At 40.0% G+C, this 21,320-nt stretch overlaps 1 protein-coding gene across 3 annotated transcripts in view; it reads right to left on the bottom strand.

Moving 5' to 3' along the window:
• Positions 1–12,120, bottom strand: part of LOC131255654 (probable LRR receptor-like serine/threonine-protein kinase At1g56130) — a 72,156-nt gene extending 60,036 nt beyond the window's left edge. The window contains exons 1-9 of one of the 3 annotated variants that reach the window (XM_058256440.1): positions 11,698–12,120; positions 11,420–11,585; positions 11,279–11,350; positions 11,089–11,160; positions 10,466–10,537; positions 10,281–10,352; positions 9,368–9,439; positions 9,138–9,209; positions 8,974–9,045 (exon numbers count right to left, since the gene is read on the bottom strand). In XM_058256440.1, coding sequence (XP_058112423.1) covers positions 8,974–9,045; positions 9,138–9,209; positions 9,368–9,439; positions 10,281–10,352; positions 10,466–10,537; positions 11,089–11,160; positions 11,279–11,350; positions 11,420–11,585; positions 11,698–11,779 — 752 coding nt within the window. In that variant the 5' untranslated portion in view covers positions 11,780–12,120. The remainder of the gene's footprint in view (positions 1–8,973; positions 9,046–9,137; positions 9,210–9,367; positions 9,440–10,280; positions 10,353–10,465; positions 10,538–11,088; positions 11,161–11,278; positions 11,351–11,419; positions 11,586–11,697) is intronic. The other 2 variants (XM_058256438.1, XM_058256437.1) reach the window with 2 other exon arrangements.
• Between the last annotated feature and the right edge of the window lie 9,200 nt (positions 12,121–21,320).

Genomic DNA, 21,320 nt, shown 5'->3' with positions numbered 1-21,320 from the left:
TATAGGTCTCTTGATCCAGTCAGCTAAAATTGTTATGTTTCTATGGATGTCAAGTTTCTTAAAAATGTTCCATATTTTTTGAGAGATCATGAAGAACACCAATCAATGGTTCTTCCTATACATGCTATTGACTCTGATCCAATTCTTTCTGTTCCAAAGGCATGTTCTCCACCCAATGATGTTACAAGTGGTTCATGGTTCTCAGGCAACTAAACCTCGTTTGAAGGTGTATGAAAGAAGGAATGTTCAAACAACAGTTTTCCCACAGTCCACCACAGGGTACTCCTACTCAATTGCCCATTTATTCTAATCCATATTTAGATTCATCTCTTGATCTGCATATTACTGTCAAAAAAGCTAAAAGACAATGTGTTGCTCATCCAAATTCAACATTTTCTTCCTATAATTCCTTATCTCTTGAACAAAAGTCCATTGTTTCTACTTTAGAGTGTTTTTCTTAGACTATTCCTAAAAATTATAAAGAGACTCCAAGTTCTTCTCTGTGACATCAAGCTATGCAGGAGGAGATGGCTTCTCTTGAGAAGAATCGTGCATGGTAGATGACTACTTTACCTGTTGGGAAGACTCCAGTGGGTTGTCGTTGGATATGCTCTTAAATACCCCCCCTATTGGCAGTATAGCCAGAAATAAAGCCCATCTTGTTGCTAACTTGCTATAGTGTTTACACAAACATTTGTTGCGGATTATTTTAAACATTTGCTCATGTTGCTGAGATGAACTCATTTCGTGCTATCATTTCTCTTGTCGCTAATCTAAATTGCCCATTGCACCAATTTGATGTTAAGAACGCCTTCTTAAATAGTGATTTGACTGAGGAAATTTATAAGCCTTCTCCTCCTGGATTTACTCAAAAGAAGATTCGGTCATCCACCCTTAAAGATTCTCAAACGCGTTATTCCTTCTTTGTTGTTAGTATCATTTCTAGAGTGTGAAGTGTGTGAGTTGAGTAAACATCATCGTGTTACTCTTCTAACGTGTGGAAAAGTATAGTTCAATTCCTTTTTCATTAGTCCATTCACATGTTTACAGACCAGTTAAAATTGCCACTAGGTCAGGTATAAGCAAAGACTGTAGTATCATCAACCAATATATCGGCCGATATTAGTGGAATCACACAATATCGATGCGCTACTAGGCTTTAGTTGGGAAACTTCCCAGTATCGGTCGATAATATCGCAATGTACCACTATGTATCGCTATGTATCATAATGCATCAATGATACCTTAAGTGCATTGGTCCCATTTCCGAAAATATTGGAAATTTTGCCAAATATCCAAAAAAAAAAAAAAAATGGTTTTCTGATTTTATTTTATTTTTTTGTCTTTCATTATATTCTTAAGGAAATTTTAACCAAGCCTTTTTTATTGTTTGTAGAGCAAAGGGGATTGGGTGGTGTAAATTGAGACCGGAGACTAAGAGCATGCAGTACCGAAACCCGAAGCGTCATGTGATAATTGCCCATGGTACGCTAACATCAAGCAATATCTGGAAGACCAAACGTAGCCTGAAAATGCCAAGCATAAAGATCGCTGCGTCATGGTGGTGCCCTATACAAGTGATCTTTCAATTAGGTCCTACTACGATGCGTGGAAGAAACACAAGCAGCCAAAATCATGTCAAGACCTCAAAGGTATCTGTAGACTGCACATGAACGGACACATGATTGCAAAGAAGATTCTATGGCTAGGTTATTATTGGCTAACAATGAAGACAGATTGTTGCCAGCATATCAGGAAATACTTCAAATGTCAGCAGCACACCAACCGAATCCATGCGCAAGCTTCTGAGCTCGACGACCTTGACAACCCTCAAGTCGTTCTCTGAGGGTATCGACATCATCAGGAAAGTAAAACCAAAGGCATCTAATGGTTATGAGTACATACTCATAAGTCAATTATTTCAAAAAATGGGTGTAGGTAGCGTATTACACTACCATTGCAGTACCACACGTGGTGAAGTTCATGAAGAACAACATCATCAACCGCCACCATAGAGTCCCACATGCCATCATCGCGGACAACGGGACACCCTTCATAAATCGGAAGATAGACAACTTCTTCGAGGAGCTCAAGATCAAAAGGCACCAGTCAAGTCCCTATCACCCACCAATGAATGGTGAGGTTTGGGCTGCCAACAAGATCCTCTTTCTATAGATTCATCTCTTCTATCAGATACCAAAATCAGCCCAGAGGAGAGGCTTCTTTATAGAAGTATGCCTCCCCTCCCAGAATTGTGGCTTTTGGTTGGCTGGCGGGGAAAAGGAAGATCCTGACCATCGACAATTTGCAGATAAAAGGGATGATTCTTCCGAACATCTGCTTGTGCTGCAAGCGTCAGGGATCACTTATTGGTGCAGTGTTCTTTTATCTCCCACATTTGGGCCGATTTCCTGCACTGTTTCTATGTCAGCTACTGTTTTCCTAAGAGGGTGGATTCTTTCCTTCAAGTGTGGCATGGTGTTCGTATGGGCAAAGAAAGAACTAAGATTTGGAGGACGGCGATGCTTGCCATCTGGTGGTTTGTTTGGGAAGAACGCAACAACAGATGCTTCAGGGATGAGGCTCATTCCGCTCAGTATGTGTCCTCGAAGGCGAAGAAGGCCCTGATAGAGTGGGCCACACAAGTTGACGCGCTGAAGAACGCGGATTTACTGTTTTTAGGGGCATGAGCTGATGCTGTTCTAATCTGCTATCTCAGCGGATCATTCATTCTCAGTTTTTCTGCTTTTTTGTCTTTTCTGTTTTCTTTTTCTTTTTTTTTCCTCTGTTTTTCTTCTCTATGTTCTTTCTGTTTTCTGGTTTCTTTTGTTTTTCTTTGTTCTAGTTTTCTTTCATTTAATGCAATCATCTTTCATCTTTCAAAAAAAAAACAATATGCTCAATTAAATACTCGAGAAGATGGTCGAAACCTATCGTGACTATTCTGAAATGCATCCACACGCACTCTGGGCATACTGAACATCTGTATGATCTACTACGGGTGCAACTCCCTGCAAGCTGACATATAGAATGAAGGCAATCCTACAAGTCGAAGTAGAGATTCCATCATTGTGAATATTGATGGAGAGCTTAGGTCAATGAAGGCGAATGGCAACAAGCCCAGCTGGATCTAACAAATGAGGAGCATGCATGCAATACGCCATTCTCAATGCTATCAGAAAAGGATAGCTCAAACTTACAACAAGCGGGTCCGAAAGAAAAGCTTCATTGTGAGAACATGGTGTTAAAATGGATCCTCCCATCTCGTTTGCTAGAGCCAACGGACAAATTCAAGCCCGCATGGGGTAGCCCATTTGTTGTCTAAGAAGTGCTTCTAAGTGGAGCCCTCCATCTCACCAACATAAGGGGCGAGGATCTTCCTAAGCCAATCATGTGAAAGCCTATCACAGGTAGCCTGACTTGCCAACGTCAACGAGTATGACTATAGCTAGTAAGGAAGACTGACCATGACCATCTCGTTCTCAGTTCCCCGTAAGTGTCCCCAGGTTAACAAAAAATAAATTTAAAAAAAAAAATGACATTTACAAAGATATAGAGAGAGAGAGAGAGAGAGAGGAAAAGAAAGCAAAAGTTAATAGCTCGTGTAAAAAAAAAAAAATTTAAAAATTAAATTTTAAAAAATAAAAAAAATAAAAAAAGCGCCAAGGAAAAAAATCAAAGCAATCAAAGCCCATGGACACATTCCAATAAATTCCACGCTCCATACAACAAACCCCCTCAAGATAGTCAAGTTCCTTCTCAAGATGTTTTGCAATCATACCCAGCAATAAAGGTGGAAAGAACCCTCCTCATTTGACCACAACAAAGGAATTGCGCTAACCATTATTTAAGAAAGAATAATTAAAAAGAAAAAAAGTGCCTAAGCAGAATGGGTGAGGTGAAAACCCAAAAGGGCAACTCAAGTTTTTTTTAAAAAAATAATACTAATAATAATAGGCATACAATGGACTTGATGAAAACTCGAAAAAGTGCTAGCGGCAGAAGGGCATGGCTGCCAAGAAGCAAGCAAGATCAAATACCCAAGACGTAGTGAAACCTTGTAAAGACGACAAAAATGACGAGCAGGCCAAACATGGTGAAAATCCGAAAGGGCACTGTGGGTAAAAATGGACAAAAGAAAGAGCAAAAAAGCAGTGAATATAAATATGGGCAGTATGAAGCAGTGTGAAGATAACTGTCTCGATGCAAAAGTTCTTTCTGACTCTGTTAAAGCTTAGGGGCAAGTTTCTAGTATTCGCTATCATAAGGAGTCTGGAACCCAGGTGATTGGCCTGAAAACCAAAGATGGCAAATGGCCGAGTCAAGTGCCTGATTCCTACACCTATTGGAGTCACAAGTCCAAATCCAAATACTTACATAAGCAGGATATGCTTCAGATGGTTCTGGTGAGACATCTTGGATGGTGGATGTCCATGTGTCAACCACAAGAAGTCAGGATCAATGTATTGACTCGCCCTAAGAATAACTGAAGACTTTGAGGAACTAGTTGAAGAAGTACCAATATCCTCGCTATTCGTGTCATTGTCCTCCAACTACCATCCTCATGCACAACACCCTAAGCCACCCCCCAGTGGTGATATGCTTCCATTGCCAAATGAGACGCTATTGCCTCAGGCCCTACTACTCGAGCATCCAAGCAATTCGTCCAGGACGGTGCTAGCCGTTACACTTTACAAGTTGTAACGGCTCGTAACAGCCCATAGTGGGGCCAAAACAGATTCTTTCAAGAAAAAAAAAAAAAAAAAGCATCTATGGTCGTATCATAATGGTAACGATGGTGGCTGTTGTGGCCATTGTTACCGTTATGGAATACATTGTAGAAGAGACATCAAGAGAAAACAAGAGTAAGGACAAAAATCACCTCAGGAAAACCGCAACACCCACGAAGAGTGTGTCTCTTAAGTCTAGGACAAGCATGTCCTCATCAGCAGGCAGCAAAGCGCAAGTCATGGGAAGACCCATCTAGATCCAAACGTCCAATGGAGTGATCCCCCAGCCCCCGAATCGCAGGTAGAAAGTATGCATATTGGCCTACCATCTCTCCAAGAACACAATCAACAAGTTGTTACTCATGGAACTCATCCCAACCGTGAGCAAGCAACCAAAGGGGGAGCGGGCCAAGACCACCTAAAGTGGCACATGCCGCGACTCAATCCAATCATTCAATTTTAGCACAAACCACGAAAGCGCAATCAAGGGGCATAGCATTGGCAAGCAAGATGAGACAAGTGCACCCACGTCTCGAGGGATAAAGGTTGGATCATCACCATGAAGCTTGGGGGCGCCTCAAAAGGAAATCGAGCAACTAGAAGAAGCCTATAAAGCCTCCTTACCACTACAAGACATCCTGCAAGGCAAAGATCAACGGGTGCGTACCAAAAAGAATGCATGTTATCCACGTTGTGGGCAAGCCCCATAAGAGAGGAGGCCCACCAAAGACAATCCAATCAATGCGCCCGATCTGAACCATACAATACATAAGTATCGCATAAGAGCCCTACAAAGGCACTCAAGTGGGCCAATTCACATCTCGACGGTCCAAATCGATACACCGACAAATTCGTCATTAAGTACACGATCCAACCATCGAAAAGAATCGTAATAAGAACAGAAGGATATTAGGGATCCGCGCAATTGAAAAAGGGGACCAAGATAATCCTATCATCACTAGGTGGGGACCACAATGCATCGGCCCCAATCAAGGGCAAGAGGAGTTGTTTCACACCAAAAGGGTACCCACGCATACCAAAGTGAGTCCCCTACATTTTCAATAGTTCAGATCGTTGAAACAGGCCATGATCATTGCAGAACAAAGCTCGCTTATGAATAGAAAACCATGCATGTTTCTTACTCGAATTAAAATGGAAAGTTTTAGAAAATACCTAAGATGGGAGAGGAGGAAGAGGAGATTCAAAGAAAGGGTCAAATCTGGCAATCGGCGAGCACAAAATGGCGTAGAGATGATGGGTTTTGAGAACTCAAGTGAGGAAGAAAATGGAGAAGGATGCCATTTGAGGAAAATAAAGAGATGATGGCTACCATTTGAGGAAAATAAAGAGAGAGAAGGCTGCTAGCCGCGACAAGTGGACAATGAAATGTCGGCTTACAAAGGCCAATTCCAACGATAGCAATCAGTCGGGTCAAATTGACCTGACCCAATTCAGCCCACACATGCCAACAGAAATTTGTGTCCCCAAAAAATTTAATAACGATAAATAATTCCCAAATAAAGAATTTACAAAAAATAAGTTGTGGTGCTTTTTTACGAACAAATTAGCCAGTGCACACGGTCACAATCAAAAGTATCCACAACTACACCGCATGAAAGGAAAATGCAATGGCGATCGCAAAGATGCCCAAAAATCCAAAAAAAAAAAAGAGAAGAAAAGAAAATGCGGGCCCAATAAAGCCATTCCGAGGGATGCTGAAACACGACCCCGAAAAACCTGTCGTTCAAATAAAGGCTCGAGAAAATCACAAAAATTAAAAAGATATATATATAGTCAGTTCAGAGGAACCCTTGGGAAAATCGGCAAATCACCATCCCAAGCAGAGTTATCTCAAATAAAATCCCCAGAGGGACTAGTTTTCAAATAAAGTAGTGGAACCCCTCAAAAAAAAAAAGTTTTAATCCCCAGTTAGTTTTGTCCTCGGAGGAGCTCCAAGCAATAAAGTTTCTTTAAAAAAACAAAAACAAAACAAAAATAATAATAATAATCAAAAAAGAGCGCTTACAATATGTCAATATCTGATGCACTATGAAGTCTTCTATATGCACTATGATGCATGTTTCATATCATGATCAAGCAAAGTAGGGTCAGGATATGAAAATCCGACCTTCCCTTTCCTTAAGAGTGTCAGGTTTCTCATTTCCCTGCTTACATCTTCAATGTGTGACAAACTTCTTGTCTATCACATTCATTCTCATACAACCCGCTACTATGAATCTTTTAATTTGTTTTTTTTAATCTTTTTAAAAGATTCTTTTAATTTGTTATTAAAATAAGATACCTCCTAGGTCATAACCAATGTTGAGCGCTCCATCTTTATGGTCATGATCTGATGGGGACATCACGCGTATGCGCACGCCCCCCACCTTACACACATACGCAAGGAGGAGGAAGGCCCCACTATCGATTTGGATCAGCAACGACCTCTATGAAGGACCTCTTAGTTAGGGGGCTGTGCTATGGAGCATTGGAGTGGACCCGATCATCATAAGGATTCCACCATTGGATCTCATGATCATGGCCCACTACCCTAGATGATCTAGGATTTTGAGTTTTGGTTATTATCGTTATAAGGAACATCATGAATGGTTTTGATTGCGTTGATTAGTTGTTATTTTTGTTACTTCGTCTCTAAGTAATAGTGTGCGCGCATGGCGCGACTTTTGGGATTTAGGGTTTTTCTTATAAATAGGCAACCCCATGTAGGTTTTTTTTATTGAAGTTTATGAATAAAATTCTGTATTTTTCTTCTCTCTCTCTCTCTGAGTTGAAGGATCTAATTGGGTGCGAAACTTTCACTTCCTCGAAGGGCTAACTACCGTGGTGCGAAGCCACAACCATGCAAATCATCCCCACCTCCTACACCCCACATCCACCATCTTCCATAGCCCTCCATCATTAGATTTATCATTTTTTTTGGCACCCAAATCCTCTTATGAATTGAGGAACAATCCTTTGCAAGAGTGGATGAATCTTACCCTCCTTTGAGCATTGTTTAGTTTATAATTTTATTTGATCCAGCCCTAAACAAGTGTAGGCTTGGACCCCCATAGATTCCCCTTGTTGAATGTTTGATCGTATGTGGGACGTGGAATTTTGTGCTTGTTTAAAATTGGTATGATCTATACCTTGAAACCTTGCATGTCCTGTTTAATTTCATGTCCTGCATCATGATCATAGTGAGTTGATTTAATTTTGTATCTATAGAACTAATGAATCTTCAAAAATCCATAAACCTTGTAAAGTAGAGACCATACTTTGGTACGGTCGGAGAATGGTGCCTAACCCTTCCTTCTCTATCACTGAGAACCTTACTCAGAATTCTCGGCAATAGACCAATATCAGGAATCATTTAAGTTGGCTAGTCTTTGATTCCCCAGTTCATTGTGATTCTACGATGTCTAGCCAACCATAGATTCCAAGCTCTATCAATTAGTGGGGACTCCATGTTAAGGAAGACGCATTCACGAGTCAACTCACCCCATACACTAGAAAACTGATAAAGTGGCCAAGGCCAGCCCGTGCACACGTCGACAGTACACAAAAGAATATCTATTTTTATATACACACATACCACATGTGCCACAAGTGCCAATGTACCACATATGCCACATCCGACCTTCAAGCGCCTTGAATGCACCACATGTGCCCACATGTACATACATAACCACATGTGCCACTATGCATCTTCAAGTGACCTACATGTATCACCATTTATCTACATGCACCTTTCATGTCCACGTGCCAACATTCCAAATTAGTACAAGAACCACGCGTGCTTGTTTGTCCATCCCCATTCCAAGGTGTTTGACAAATCATAGACATGACAGCAAAATAGCATGTCTGAGCAAGCCTGTACAAACAGGAATTAACTAGACAGATATGTCCAAAGTAGAGCCTATTCAGATAAAACTTTTGATGGTCACCAAAAGGTCCATATGAGTCCCAAGAGCTTGCCTTATAAATTCATATTATTCCTACACATGCAAATATTGATACGTGCACAAGAACACGCACACATACAAATGTATTGGAAAGCAATTACTTTTCTCTGGATAAAGCACCAATTATTCCTAACAATATTAAATTTTCTAGTAAAGATGCCAATCAGTTTCTTAACAAATTATAGCTGATTTGAGAACATGTCATGAGAATGTCCAGTATCAAGTAACATACACTATGAAATTAATGCTACTAATGTCCCCTTCATTGAGATACTTACAAGTTGTCAAGTTTTGTTAGAGAAGAAAAGCTGCTCGGGATTGGACCCTCAAGTAGTGTCCCTTGAATTCGCCTAAAGGAAACAATTATGTACTAGCTAAAACATTTGTGAAAACCTGAGAATGTAATGTTGAAATTATGGTGAATAAATAGCATCATGCATACAGGTCTGTGAGCTCCGTGAGGGTTCCAAAAAATCCTGGTAATTTCCCAGTAAAGCGGTTATCAGATGCCCAACTGTGACAGAAGAAATTAGCTTCATTAGGAATGCATACTTCTAGATTTAGCGAAGCTATCTTTGATCAACTTTCAGATAAGCACAGAACAAACTACTTAATATTTCCAAATCATTGAAATCAGCTACAATTTTCAAATACAAAATGAGAGTGAATTACAGTATCTTAAGAGACTTCAATTTTGCAAGTTCTTGTGGAATCTCTCCACTCATGCCACTGCTGTCAATGTACCTGAACAGATGAGGCGAAGTGTTTGACCATAAGACAAATTTCTAACAAAAAGTTTTCTCTAATAGTAGTGAAAGTACAGTTAAACAAACAACAGATCGCAAGCAGCAGACACCAGTTAACAAGAACTTTTTGGGAGAAAAAAAAAAAAAAAAAAAACAGAATCGTTGGGGAACTCTCCCCCTGTATTGTTAAATGTTAAAAATCATCCTACTTTTTGTTGGATAAGATCTACCCAGTGGGCATTTAATAAATTATCCTTCTGACCAAAAAAGAAAAGAAAAGAAAAGAAAAGAAAAGAAAAACTACAAAAATAAAAAGAGGATGACTCCTGATGCACAAGATGGAACCCAAGAAAGAACGTCATGGTTGCACAGCAGCAAAGCACTCCAACCTCAGAACTGTTTGCATTTTCCAAGGACTTGAAATGGCATTCAAAGAAGATGGGGGTGCATTTGGGTGGCTAGAAATAGTGGTTGTGCAGGTCTGATTTCCGAAAAGAAACTGAGAAAGTGAAGGGAAGAAAAAATGCATAAAATAGCTGGTAGAAACAAGAGGAAGGATGAATCATTATTTAGGAAAACAAAAAGACCACTCAGCCAAGATCCGCTTTCTGTGTTCCAAAAATAGTTGCCTTTTCGGCTGCAGGTGGCCAGGAAATTTGGGCGGGTATTGTGGTTTGAAGGTACTCCCAGAAGTAGCCCTGTAAACCTGGATCAGGCAGTAAAAAATAGCTAAAGAGGAGCAGAAATGCAAACATACTTGCCCTTCGTCATACATGCGTAATGGACGTAAGCCAAACCATAAAAACCAACAGAAATGAAATACAAGTGCAAATGCTCACAGCTGCTCCAGGGATGCCAGGTTGCCAAGCTCCGTTGGCAGAGTGCCGGTGAACTTGTTTGAACTAAAACTCCTGTAAGCACAAATAAGAACATCTTATGAAGGTAGAAAATCCATCCACTAATCAAACAACAAGGAATTCATGGTGTCCACGTAGACAATATATAGAAGCAAATATTTGCTTACAGGGAAATCAGTTTTGTGAGATTTCCGAGCTCAGGTGGCAAGATTCCTGATAGATTGTTAATGCCCAGGCTCCTGTTCCAGTAATTCAACAAGACAAAAGATTAGTAGTGAAGGATGTGTTCAAGGCAACGAGTTACAGAGTCCTGATGCATCAGAATGCAAAAGTGTCCTGATGCACTCAGGCCATACAAGCGGGGCCCATGCTCCATTGATCCAGACCATTCGTTTTATGAACCCACAGCAGATGGGGGATTATTCGAAGATAATACCAACCAATCTTTGGCATTTTAACTGGATCTTTGTGATTTTTCTTAATCATCTACTCATAGGCCTATTACCGAAGGTTTAATGGGGTACCCCTTACATATGGTAGGGCCCATTAGATCAATCGCCGGGACCATCAAAGCATAGACCCCACTGATATAGGCCTGTGCATCAGGAGACTACAGCCCTAATGCATCAGAGCCTATAATTCGCCATTCGAAGCCCTCGGAAGCATTGGGACCCTGTAATAATCGTTCGAGACCATTGAAAACATCAAGACCTACAATTCATCATTCAAGACCTTCAAAAATAACAACGATGAAAGGTGATCATCACAATAAGAAGAGCATACGACTTACAGGTACTGCATCTTGGAGAATCGGCTAATTTCCCCAGGTATTGGTCCGCTCAACACGTTCTGACCCAGATTCCTGTGGTAAAAAACTTTCTGAGCACTCTCAACAGAAGAAGAAACAGAGTCACCAAGAAAAGAAAGGAACACCTAATTTCAAAACAGAAAAGAAGGAGAAGGAAAGAACGATCACCCACAAGTCAACAAGCTCGGTCAGTTGGAACAGGTACTTTGGGAGCTCTCCTGATATATCTCTCGCATAGATCTTCCTGATATTTACGCGGAGCAAGATTCAGGAGACTGGCTTATATGAACAAGGAGAAGAAGGAATGACTCACAGGTGGGTGACGTGGCAGGTATTGTTAGGGAAGGAAGAGCAATCGCAGGCAAGACGCGGGTTTGCAGCTTCCGCACTCCAAGGAGCATTTTCAGCACATGGATCCATTGTAGTGAAATTCCAGCTCTTCAAGTTCCAGTACTCGGCCATAGCCTTCAGAGCCATCACTGCCCAGAAAATATATATATATATAAGAATATCATATCCAAAGCAGAGCAAATGAGTGTGTTTGTGCGTGTGTGTGTGAGAGAGAGAGAGAGGGTGTTGTGGTGAGGACACCTTCAGCAGGGTCGGTGGTCTGTTGTCCAGCAGCAAGCTGGATCAGATAAAGATAGAGGGAGCAGAAGATGAGAAATCCCATTGCCAAACACCAGCGGCAGCTCCACTTGAGTGATATGGTGACCCAAACAGCCTCTAGCCATTACAAAGTAGTCAGTTTTTCGTCTGTGAACGAGAGTGAGAGTGACCGTTTCTTTTTCTCTGTTTGAAAAATTCAGGCCCGACGGAATGGAATGGATGGATCTGCTTGACCGGTAGCAGACGGGGATTTGGCCGGCTGTATTATTATTATAATAATAGCAGAAAATGGCAAATGGAAAAAAAAGATTGCAGTTGGTGTTTTGCGCCATTTCGTTTTCCAGGATTTAATATGAAAGGTAAAAGTCGTCTTTTCCCATCATTTTGTCGCTGTGTCTCCTTTCTGGCTGGGTTGTCGGCGGAACCGGCCCATCTGGTCTTCCACCCGAGTTTTAAACAGCTCTGGCCAGGCCCGTGGGCCGTACTATTGCAAACGTTGATTTTGCCCATCCGAGCTCGGTTCGCTTCTGCCCACGGACGATACTCCTCCGGAGTTCAAGAGAAATTCACGACTGTGGTGCCCACCTTTTATCCATTGGATATTCATGAATCAAAACAAACTTAACATACTAACTTAGACTTGTTCATACGGACAGCGAATTTGAGGACGAAAATACCCGTCCTTGTTAAGGGAGACTGGTGGCGGCTCTCTGGGATTAAAACCGTAGCTATAACCGTAGCCATAGTGGGCTACCACAGCATACACCGAACCGGCGGTAGCACCGTGGTAGTGTGTGCAGTCTATGCACTCTCTATTTCTACGGATTATAACCATAGCCATTACGGCCTGAGAACTTTATTCTACCTACTTACATTTTTCTCTAATACATATTTATATAAATATGTATATATAAGCATATATATAAAAAAATTTCTCTCTTTTTATAATTTTTTTCTTTATTCATTTAACAAGAATATGTTCTAAACTAAAATTATTTACTTGACGTATCATATATGATTTTGGGGAAGGAGAAGCAACTTTAGCCAATTAACCTGATTATTTTCCAAGATTTCATCAGGTCAATGGTTAAAAATCCATTTCATTCACTTCGCGGTCAATTTTAATCAGTTTGCGGTCAATTTCAATCAAAATTAGATGGCTTGGATTGTCACGCAGCTATGTCGTGTACGGTGGAAGAATTCCTATCATTTTTTAGTCGGTGTTGCACTAAAAAAGAAGAGAAAATGGGCTTTATTATTACACACTGTCAGCATGGCGATTCATATGCAGGTATAACAATTATATATGACATAGGCAAATAACAAAATTGTGTTTGCAAAAATAACGATTCATATGCGTGGCAAACTAGAAATTGAGCGGGGTAAAATATAAATTAAGTAGGGCAAACATGAAATTCAGCGAGGGAAACTGGAAATTGAGCGGGGCAGACATAAAATTCAGTGGTGGAAACTGGAAATTAAGCGGAGAAAACATCAAATTGGAGAAGCAAACTGGAAATTGAGCGGGGCAAACTGGAAATTGAGCGGGGCAAACACGAAATTGAGCGGGGCAAACAGGAAATTCAGCGGGACAAACATGAAATTGAGCAGGGCAAACATGAAATTCAGTGGGGCAAACATGAAATTGAGCGTGGCAAACATGATATTCAGCGGGAGAAACTGGAAATTGAGTGGGGCAAACTAGAAATTGAGCAGGGCAAACATGAAATTCAGCAGGGCAAACTAGCAATTGAGTGTGGCAAACATGAAATTCAGCAGGGCAAACAGAAAATTGAGCGGGGCAAACTAGAAATTGAGAGGGGCAAACATGAAATTCAATGGGGTTAAACATGAAATTGAGCGGGGCAAACTTGAAATTGAGCTGGGCAAACACGAAATTCAGCGAGGCAAACAAGAAATTCAGCGGGGGCAAACATGAAATTCAACGGGGCAAACAGGAAATTGAGCAGGGCAAACTAGAAATTCAGCAGGGCAAACTTGAATTTCAACGGAACAAACATCGAGAGATCGTTCAATATTATCGAGCATTGCTCGATATATCGAGATTTGAATGTCAATAATATCGGGACATACTCAGTATCTCAAGAAATTATTGAAATTTCAGTGTTGGCTACTGAACATTTCAAAGGCAAAGTCGATATTATCGAGCATCGCTTGATATATCGAAGATTGAATCTCGATATATGTCGATACTTGTATCTTAAACCAAGCTTACCGAGTTGAAGTGATTATGTAACTTTAAGTAAAAAAGTTACTTATAATTAATCTTAAACCGAGCTTACCGAGCTTACTTATCTCGAATAAGCTACTTATCTACTGCCGTAGGTATATAAAGTAACTTATTTCGAGGTATCCAAATAGGCCCTAAAAGCCAAATACCTTACACCAGCACAAGTTAGTGACAAGTAAACATCATTTCAAGCTAGCCTTTGAGAACAGTTCACTTTAGTTGATGTTTTTTTAACAATGGTTATTGTGTTTGTCAATCTAATCTCCAATATCTAATGAAAGACAACAATTTCATTAGAAGTGAAAGAAGGGATACGCCAAGCCAAATGAAAAGATTTTACAATACATAGAAATTGTTTCGTGGGTACCTTAGTGAGCATTCATACTTTTATGATGTAACAAGGATCTATTGCGTCAGAGAGGATTAAATACTATCAATATTATCTAAGTAGAAAATAAAAATTGAGCGAGCCTAGCATGAGAGAGAGCAAGGAAAACTGAAATTAGAGCGAGCTTAGCACGAGAGGGAGTGAGGAAAACTGAAAATTGAGCGAGCCTAGCATGAGATGGACCAGCAAGATAACCCAATATAGTTTTAATCAGCCCTTTTGCAATCAACCCATCCATCGAATCAACCCTCCCAAGGTTATCGTGATTAGAGAAAGAACTCAGACTGAAATGCATAGACTTGGAAATTTGCTGCACTCCAAGATTACGGTAAACCTCGTATAATTTACTTGAATCAATGGTCTGTAAGCTGGACTGCGGGTACCAAATAAATAGAATACCATCTTCGCTAGCTTCCATAAACATTTTCCTCCGTTGTAGGTCATCTAGTATAAAGAGCTTATCCTTCTCTACTAACCAAATTCCATCGCCAGAGGCAGTTTAGGAGGGCAGCCTGGTTATTTTCTCTTTGAGAATCTCTTCAGTTTTAGGGTTGCAATTTTCAAGTACATGAGTCCAAAAGGAGCAACACTTCGCCAAACTCACTTCATAAGACTAAGCAGCAAGAAAGAACCACAGAATTTAACAAATGGCAACTACAGAATCAATTATATACTGAAGTATTAGAATTCAGCTTAATTGAAGTCTAGATTTCACACCAATGGATTGCACATCATATACTGGTCATCCGAGTTAGGCAAAGGAGGGGGCGCTCCCTCCTTCTGAAGACAACACAATATCACTTTGATGTTACGACTCATCTTCTTAAACTTCCTTTCCAAAACTGAAATTGAGTGGGGCAAACATGAACTTCAGCAGGGCAAGCTAGAAATTGAACAAGGCAAACTAGAAATGGAGCAAGGGAAGCATGAAAATTGAGCGAGGCAAACTAGAAATTGAGCAGGGCAAACTTGAAATTGAGCGGGGCAAACATGAAATTGAGCAGGGCAAACATGAACTTCAGCGGGGCAAACTGAAAATTGAGCGGGGCAAGCATGAATTTCAGCGGGGCAAACATGAAATTGAGCGGGGCAAACTGAAAATTGAGTGGGGCAAATATGAAATTCAGCGAGGCAAACTGAAAATTGAGCAAGGCAAACATGAAATTCAGTGGGGCAAACTGGAACTGTACGTGTAAACTTCCCATAATACAGAACTCAATTAAATAATAGAGGACCGAGTACTCACGTTCCATAATAGATGAAAATGATATTATTCTTTAGGAAATAAAGAGTAAGTAATGAATTAAGCTTATATGGATCAAGGCTTCAAAGATACGAATGACTTCATGTGGTGCTCGCTAAATTCAGCGACGCTGTCTATCATGGAATTGCGTGAGGCGAGCATGAAAATTGAACAAGACAAGCATGAAAGTTCAGCGAGGCAAGCTAGAACTTCAGCGAGGGAACCTAGATATTGAGCGGGGCAAACATGAAATTAAGCGGGGGCAGCATGAAATTCAGCAGGGCAAACTAGAAAATCATCGGGGCAAACTTGATTTTCAGTGGGGGTAACATGAAATTATTTTTTTATTATTATTATTATTAATGTTATTATTATTTTATTATTAATATTTTCATTATTGTTATTGTTATTGTTATTATTATTATTTTCATTATCATTTCTTGAAGACGAGTATGGTAACAATTACAATGAAAAAAGAACCTAGCACATAATGATGATGATTAAAAAAGAACTACATGCCTCTGTAACTTGGATGCGGATACATGTCCTAGATCCTGATTTAGCTTGGTTTTAAATGTTAGACAAAACCAAGTCGGCTCAGTTTCTTTTTTGAATGAGCGATGTCAGTATCATCCTGAATTATATTGCATTGGTTACTTTCGGCTCAGTTTCTTTTTCGAATGAGCAATGTCAGTATCATCCTAAATTGTATTGCATTGGTTGCTTTCTGCCCATTTTAGGCTTTGACCCATCTGAGACCGACTGAATTTCGGTCTGAAATGGTTTGCAATTCAAAACCAGGTTTCAAAAACCATGTGTCTTAGGGTTGGAAATGGTTATGAAGGTTAGAAAATGGGGGACCTTGGAGAACTCAAGTGCCTTCATGGGCATATTTTGATTTCCAAAAGGTCTAATTGGTATAGAAATGGTGTGCACAACCAGTAATATATTGTAATTATATAAATACTGCTAAATACTAGAATAAATGATAAGGTTTATTAAAATAGACGTGTCAATGTGTGTCCAGCATGTCTCTACAAGCATTTGGTTATTCTCCATCTCTGTCAATACCATACCCGCCCTTGTAATAGCCATGTTGCCTGATATCCGATCCCTCTCATATCTAATGGACATGTCCCAAGGGGCTGGTGAAATGGATTACTATTTCTTCCTTCCTCCAAGTGATGCTGTGTGAAACAGGGATTGCACTCCGGAGGACACTATCCTCCCATCCTTTTCACCCTGAATCAGGATCTGGAACATTTCAAGACCTACCTAAAACATAAATCATGCTGATCAGCACCCTTTCCTCCCCACCTTTTTGGGGGCACCCATTTTATGTACCTTTTATGAGTAATTTATATCTAGGCATATTGTCTTTTTCCCATATGAAATGAGCAATTTCTATATAAATACTGCTCAATTTCTAGTTTGCCCTGCTCAATTTTTCTAGTTTGCCCAGCTGAATTTCATGTTTGCCCCGCTGAATTTCATGTTTGTCCCTCTCAATTTCTAATTTGCCCTGCTCAAGTTAATGTTTGTCCCACTCAATTTCGTGTTTGCCCCGCTCAATTTCTAGTTTGACCTGCTCAATTTCATGTTTGCCCCACTCAATTTCATGTTTACCCAGCTGAAATTCATGTTTGCCCCGCTGAATTTCTAGTTTGCCCCGCTCAATTTCATGTTTGCCTCGCTTAATTTTCTAGTTTGCCCCGCTCAATTTCATGTTTGCCCCGCTCAATTTCATGTTTGCCCCTCTTAATTTCATGTTTGCCCCATTGAATTTCTAATTTGCCCCACTCAATTCATATTTGCCCTGCTGAATTTACAATTTGACCGCGAAGTGATTGAAATTGACCACGAACTGAATGAAATAGATTTTCGACCATCAACCGAATGAAATCTTAAAAAATAACTAGGTTGGTTGGCTAAATTAGCTTCTCCTACCCAAATCATATGTGGTACGTTAAGTAAATCATTCTAGTTTAGGAGATATGCTTGTTAAATAAATAGACAAAGAAATGAATTAAAAGATAGAAAATTATTTTTATATACTTATATATACATATTTACATAATTATGTATTAGAGAAAAATGTAAGGGGGAAAAAGTTCTCCTTGTAAATAAAAAAAAATCTGCCAGATTGCCGTGGCACTGCCGCCGTACCGGCGGTAGTGCCGTGGCAGTCTTTTTTTTTGTTGTTACTTTTGTGTGTCCCATCATGAGGTCTTTGTTATATCCAAACCGTCCATCTATTTGGCGAGCTCATATTAAGGCTTGAGACGAAAAATAAGATAGATCTAACTATCAAGTGGACCACACTGTAAAAAGGCAGTGCGGAATTGAAAGTCTACCATTGTAAACCTTTTAGGGGTTACAGAAGTTTTGGATCATTATGAAATTTGTTTTTCCTCTTCATCCAGGTCTTTGTGACCTTATGAATGAACTTAGACAGGGAGGATTTCTCACAAACATTACAGTGGGCCCCAACTTAGACGGGGAGGATTTCTAATGGTTGACGCTCATTCAGCACTATTTCTTGTAATGTGGTACTCTTGAGATTTGGATATACCTCATTTTTGGTCTCATCCCATAAAATGATCTAGAAAAATATATGGACGGCATGGATGAAAAGCATACATCATGGTGGGGCCCACAGACCACCGATGATCCGCCATTGGCGGGTGGTGGGGGAGTACCTAATCCGTTTCTTGGAAAAGGAGGGGTATTTTCATCCTGGAATTTGTCGTTTGTACGAGGAGGTCTAAGTTCGGAATTTAAGTTTGTATTGCTTCAAGAATATCCAATGGATAAAAGGTGGGGTCCACAGTCGTAAATTTCTCGGAGTTAAAAGAGGAAGTTTTGGGATGTGTACTGGGCAGTGAGGAGCTAACCACGCTAAGCAAATCCACACCACATGAAAACAGTGGACCACACCATATGAGAATTGAATGCCTATCCATTGAAAACTTCTGTTTTGGATCATATTTTCCCTTTCGTCATGTCTACATGACCTTATAGACAGGTTTGCCCCAAGCTGCTGCACCGAGATAGTAAGTGACGCCCATTTAAGGCCTGTACAGCCGAACGGATTAGATGGGTTTTGAAGGGATGGAATCACGCGATCCCATCCTTGCATCCCACTCGCGCGTTTGGGCACACGGTATTTAAACGAACCTCATATCCCTTCGGTATTAGACGCACTCGTACAAGAGACTTACGATAATGCATCCCGTCCATGATCCCTTCCTCGAGCCCATCCACCGAATCCAGCGGGATTTCTCTCCGATTTCCAGCGGGATTTCTCTCGTATGAGAGAGAAGAGATAAATGACGTCTCTACAGATGGCCCTGTCGCAACAAGCTGTAACTAGAGATATGATCTCTAGCGTGCAGTCGCATCTTCTATAGGCGATCTAATCTGTCCGCTATATAGAGATGGCCTCATCTCTTCCTTGCAGCTAAGAGGTTGTAGTGGAGAAGGTAAGGTCTCTACAGATTATGAGTGGGTTAGCAACGATAGGTATGTAATTTTTACACTTATATTTTCTTTCCCAATTCCTCTCATGGATTTAGGGTTTAGTAGTAGATCTGGCTTTCTATGGTGAAGGACAGCGTCGAATGCCGGGTTCCTTTCGTTCTCATGGGACGTTGTCAGCATGCCTATTATAGCAAACAGGGTATCGTGAAATGGGGTATTGAAACAGGGGTTTCATTCTCCCGATGGTAGTTTTTAAGCCGCAAAGTGGGGATGAAATGGGTCAGATGCTTTTGTGGATATTCTGCTTTGATGAATGTTTGCTTGAAGTTTTTTTTTTTTTTCCTTTATCCCTGCACACGGCAACAGTACAGTGTTAAGTGCATATATCTTGCTCACTGGTTACTTGTCTCTCTGTATATGGCATGCATGCACATAATCTGGTTTTCTTTTGTTAGGATGTACTGTGGATGGGTTATGATTCATGACTCCTTCAAGACAAATGGCGTAAAATAATCCTAGTTGCCTACGGAAGCATTTTACCCTTTGAACGTCGAAGTCCATTACTTCAACTTCTTCCTTACCATCCATTCGAATTCCTAAAAAGTCTGTTAATTAGTGGCAAGGATCATCCAAATGAATATGAAAGAGCAAGCACATATGTTCTAAAGGTAGCTCATGTACATGAGAAACATCTACCAGCACAGCAAATTGTTATGAGAACCAATCCCCATTCATTTTGAAGTGAAAAACTGCAAGCAGAAAACATCTGCCAGCACAACAAATTGTTAAGATGTGCATTTCATCCGGCTTGGACATGGCGTTCATATACATCAGTCCAGTATGTCCAACATGTCTGCCTCATCGTGAATGGAACATAGCCCAAAAGTTGCATTGATCAAACGATCACTGACTGGCTGATTAATTAACATTCGATTGAACACTTAAAAAATAAAATGGTCAGTGCTCCAACCTCAACGAGTGAAAATGCAATGTTTAGGATGTTGAGGTTGTTTGTTCATTGTGAATTTTGGATTGTGCTCAATCCATGAAGGGGCCAATGATTTGGATGGTCATATAGTATCTGCCATATGTTCCAACTCAGATAGCAAATTTCTGTATTGAACTTTTTGAGTCATTGATGCCTAGTGCTTCGCATTTTTTGCACTGTCATCATTTTCAGTTTTTTGTTGCACTGTAATGGGGAGACATTATATATTTTGGGGAAAAAACTACTAATGCTTCTTGAATTTATTTTTCTAGGCATGGTTGGTACTAATTACAAATATACAATCACGTAAATAGTGCAGCCTACCTGTGCTTGACTAACCGAGCATTAAGCAATTGAAATTTTGGTATTTGCGCTTGGTGAAGAAACTGCTAATGTTTGTTATGTCTTACATATATGAAATCTGAATAACTACGTAACAAGCACATTTCAAGTTTTTTAAATTGTGTTGTGTTGACATGAGTGTGTAATAATATTGAACATGGCTTGTAAAAAAAACAAGATTAGATTTATGTTCACTTCTTGTTACCTTTGATTGCAGGATACCCTTTCATATAAATTAAATGATTGATTTTTTATGTGAAATTGAGGTGAAAAAACTGCAAACAGTGTTACGAGCAAGTATACTTGTGAAATATTTCATTCTGCATCATTCTGTCGTGCTGCATCCTGCTGACTTAAAATTGATCCTCTTTCTCATTTGCTTCTTCACTTAAACAATGTGTTTGAATGTACTATTAAATCGAATCGGCATTAGGCTACTTTGAAATTAGTCCCAACAGGAGTGTATCCACAATCTGAGGACCATTTTGTAGTTATGAGTACAGGGAAATTATTTACGGTGCTGTCATTTTCTCTCTACTAAACTAATTTGATGCGAAAATAAAATTTGATTCACTCATTTCAACTTTTAAATATTTCTCACTATGCAGATTTTGCATAGACATTCGCCAATAGCATTTACAGCGTTCATATAACTACCACACTTAGTCCTAGGTATGTTCTAAACATGTCAAATATGTACTTCTATTAGTTATATATGAGCCTTGCTTTTTCATTGTACTGCCAGTTAAGTTGCTTTTTCAAGTATAATCGTGAGTTTTAGTACTATGATTTAGAACGTCTCCTTGCATTTAAGGAACTATAGTTTGGGTTTTCTGCTACACAACATAATTTTGTATCTGGTAGCATATGTAGTAGAAGCTACCCACTCCATACACTACTTAGGTCGATAATC

The sequence above is a fragment of the Magnolia sinica genome, chromosome 9 (assembly GCF_029962835.1).
Source record: "Magnolia sinica isolate HGM2019 chromosome 9, MsV1, whole genome shotgun sequence".
NCBI classification, from domain to species: Eukaryota; Viridiplantae; Streptophyta; class Magnoliopsida; order Magnoliales; family Magnoliaceae; genus Magnolia; species Magnolia sinica.
Note: the sequence above shows the minus strand (reverse complement) of the source record. Positions and strands in the feature narration are given on the sequence as shown.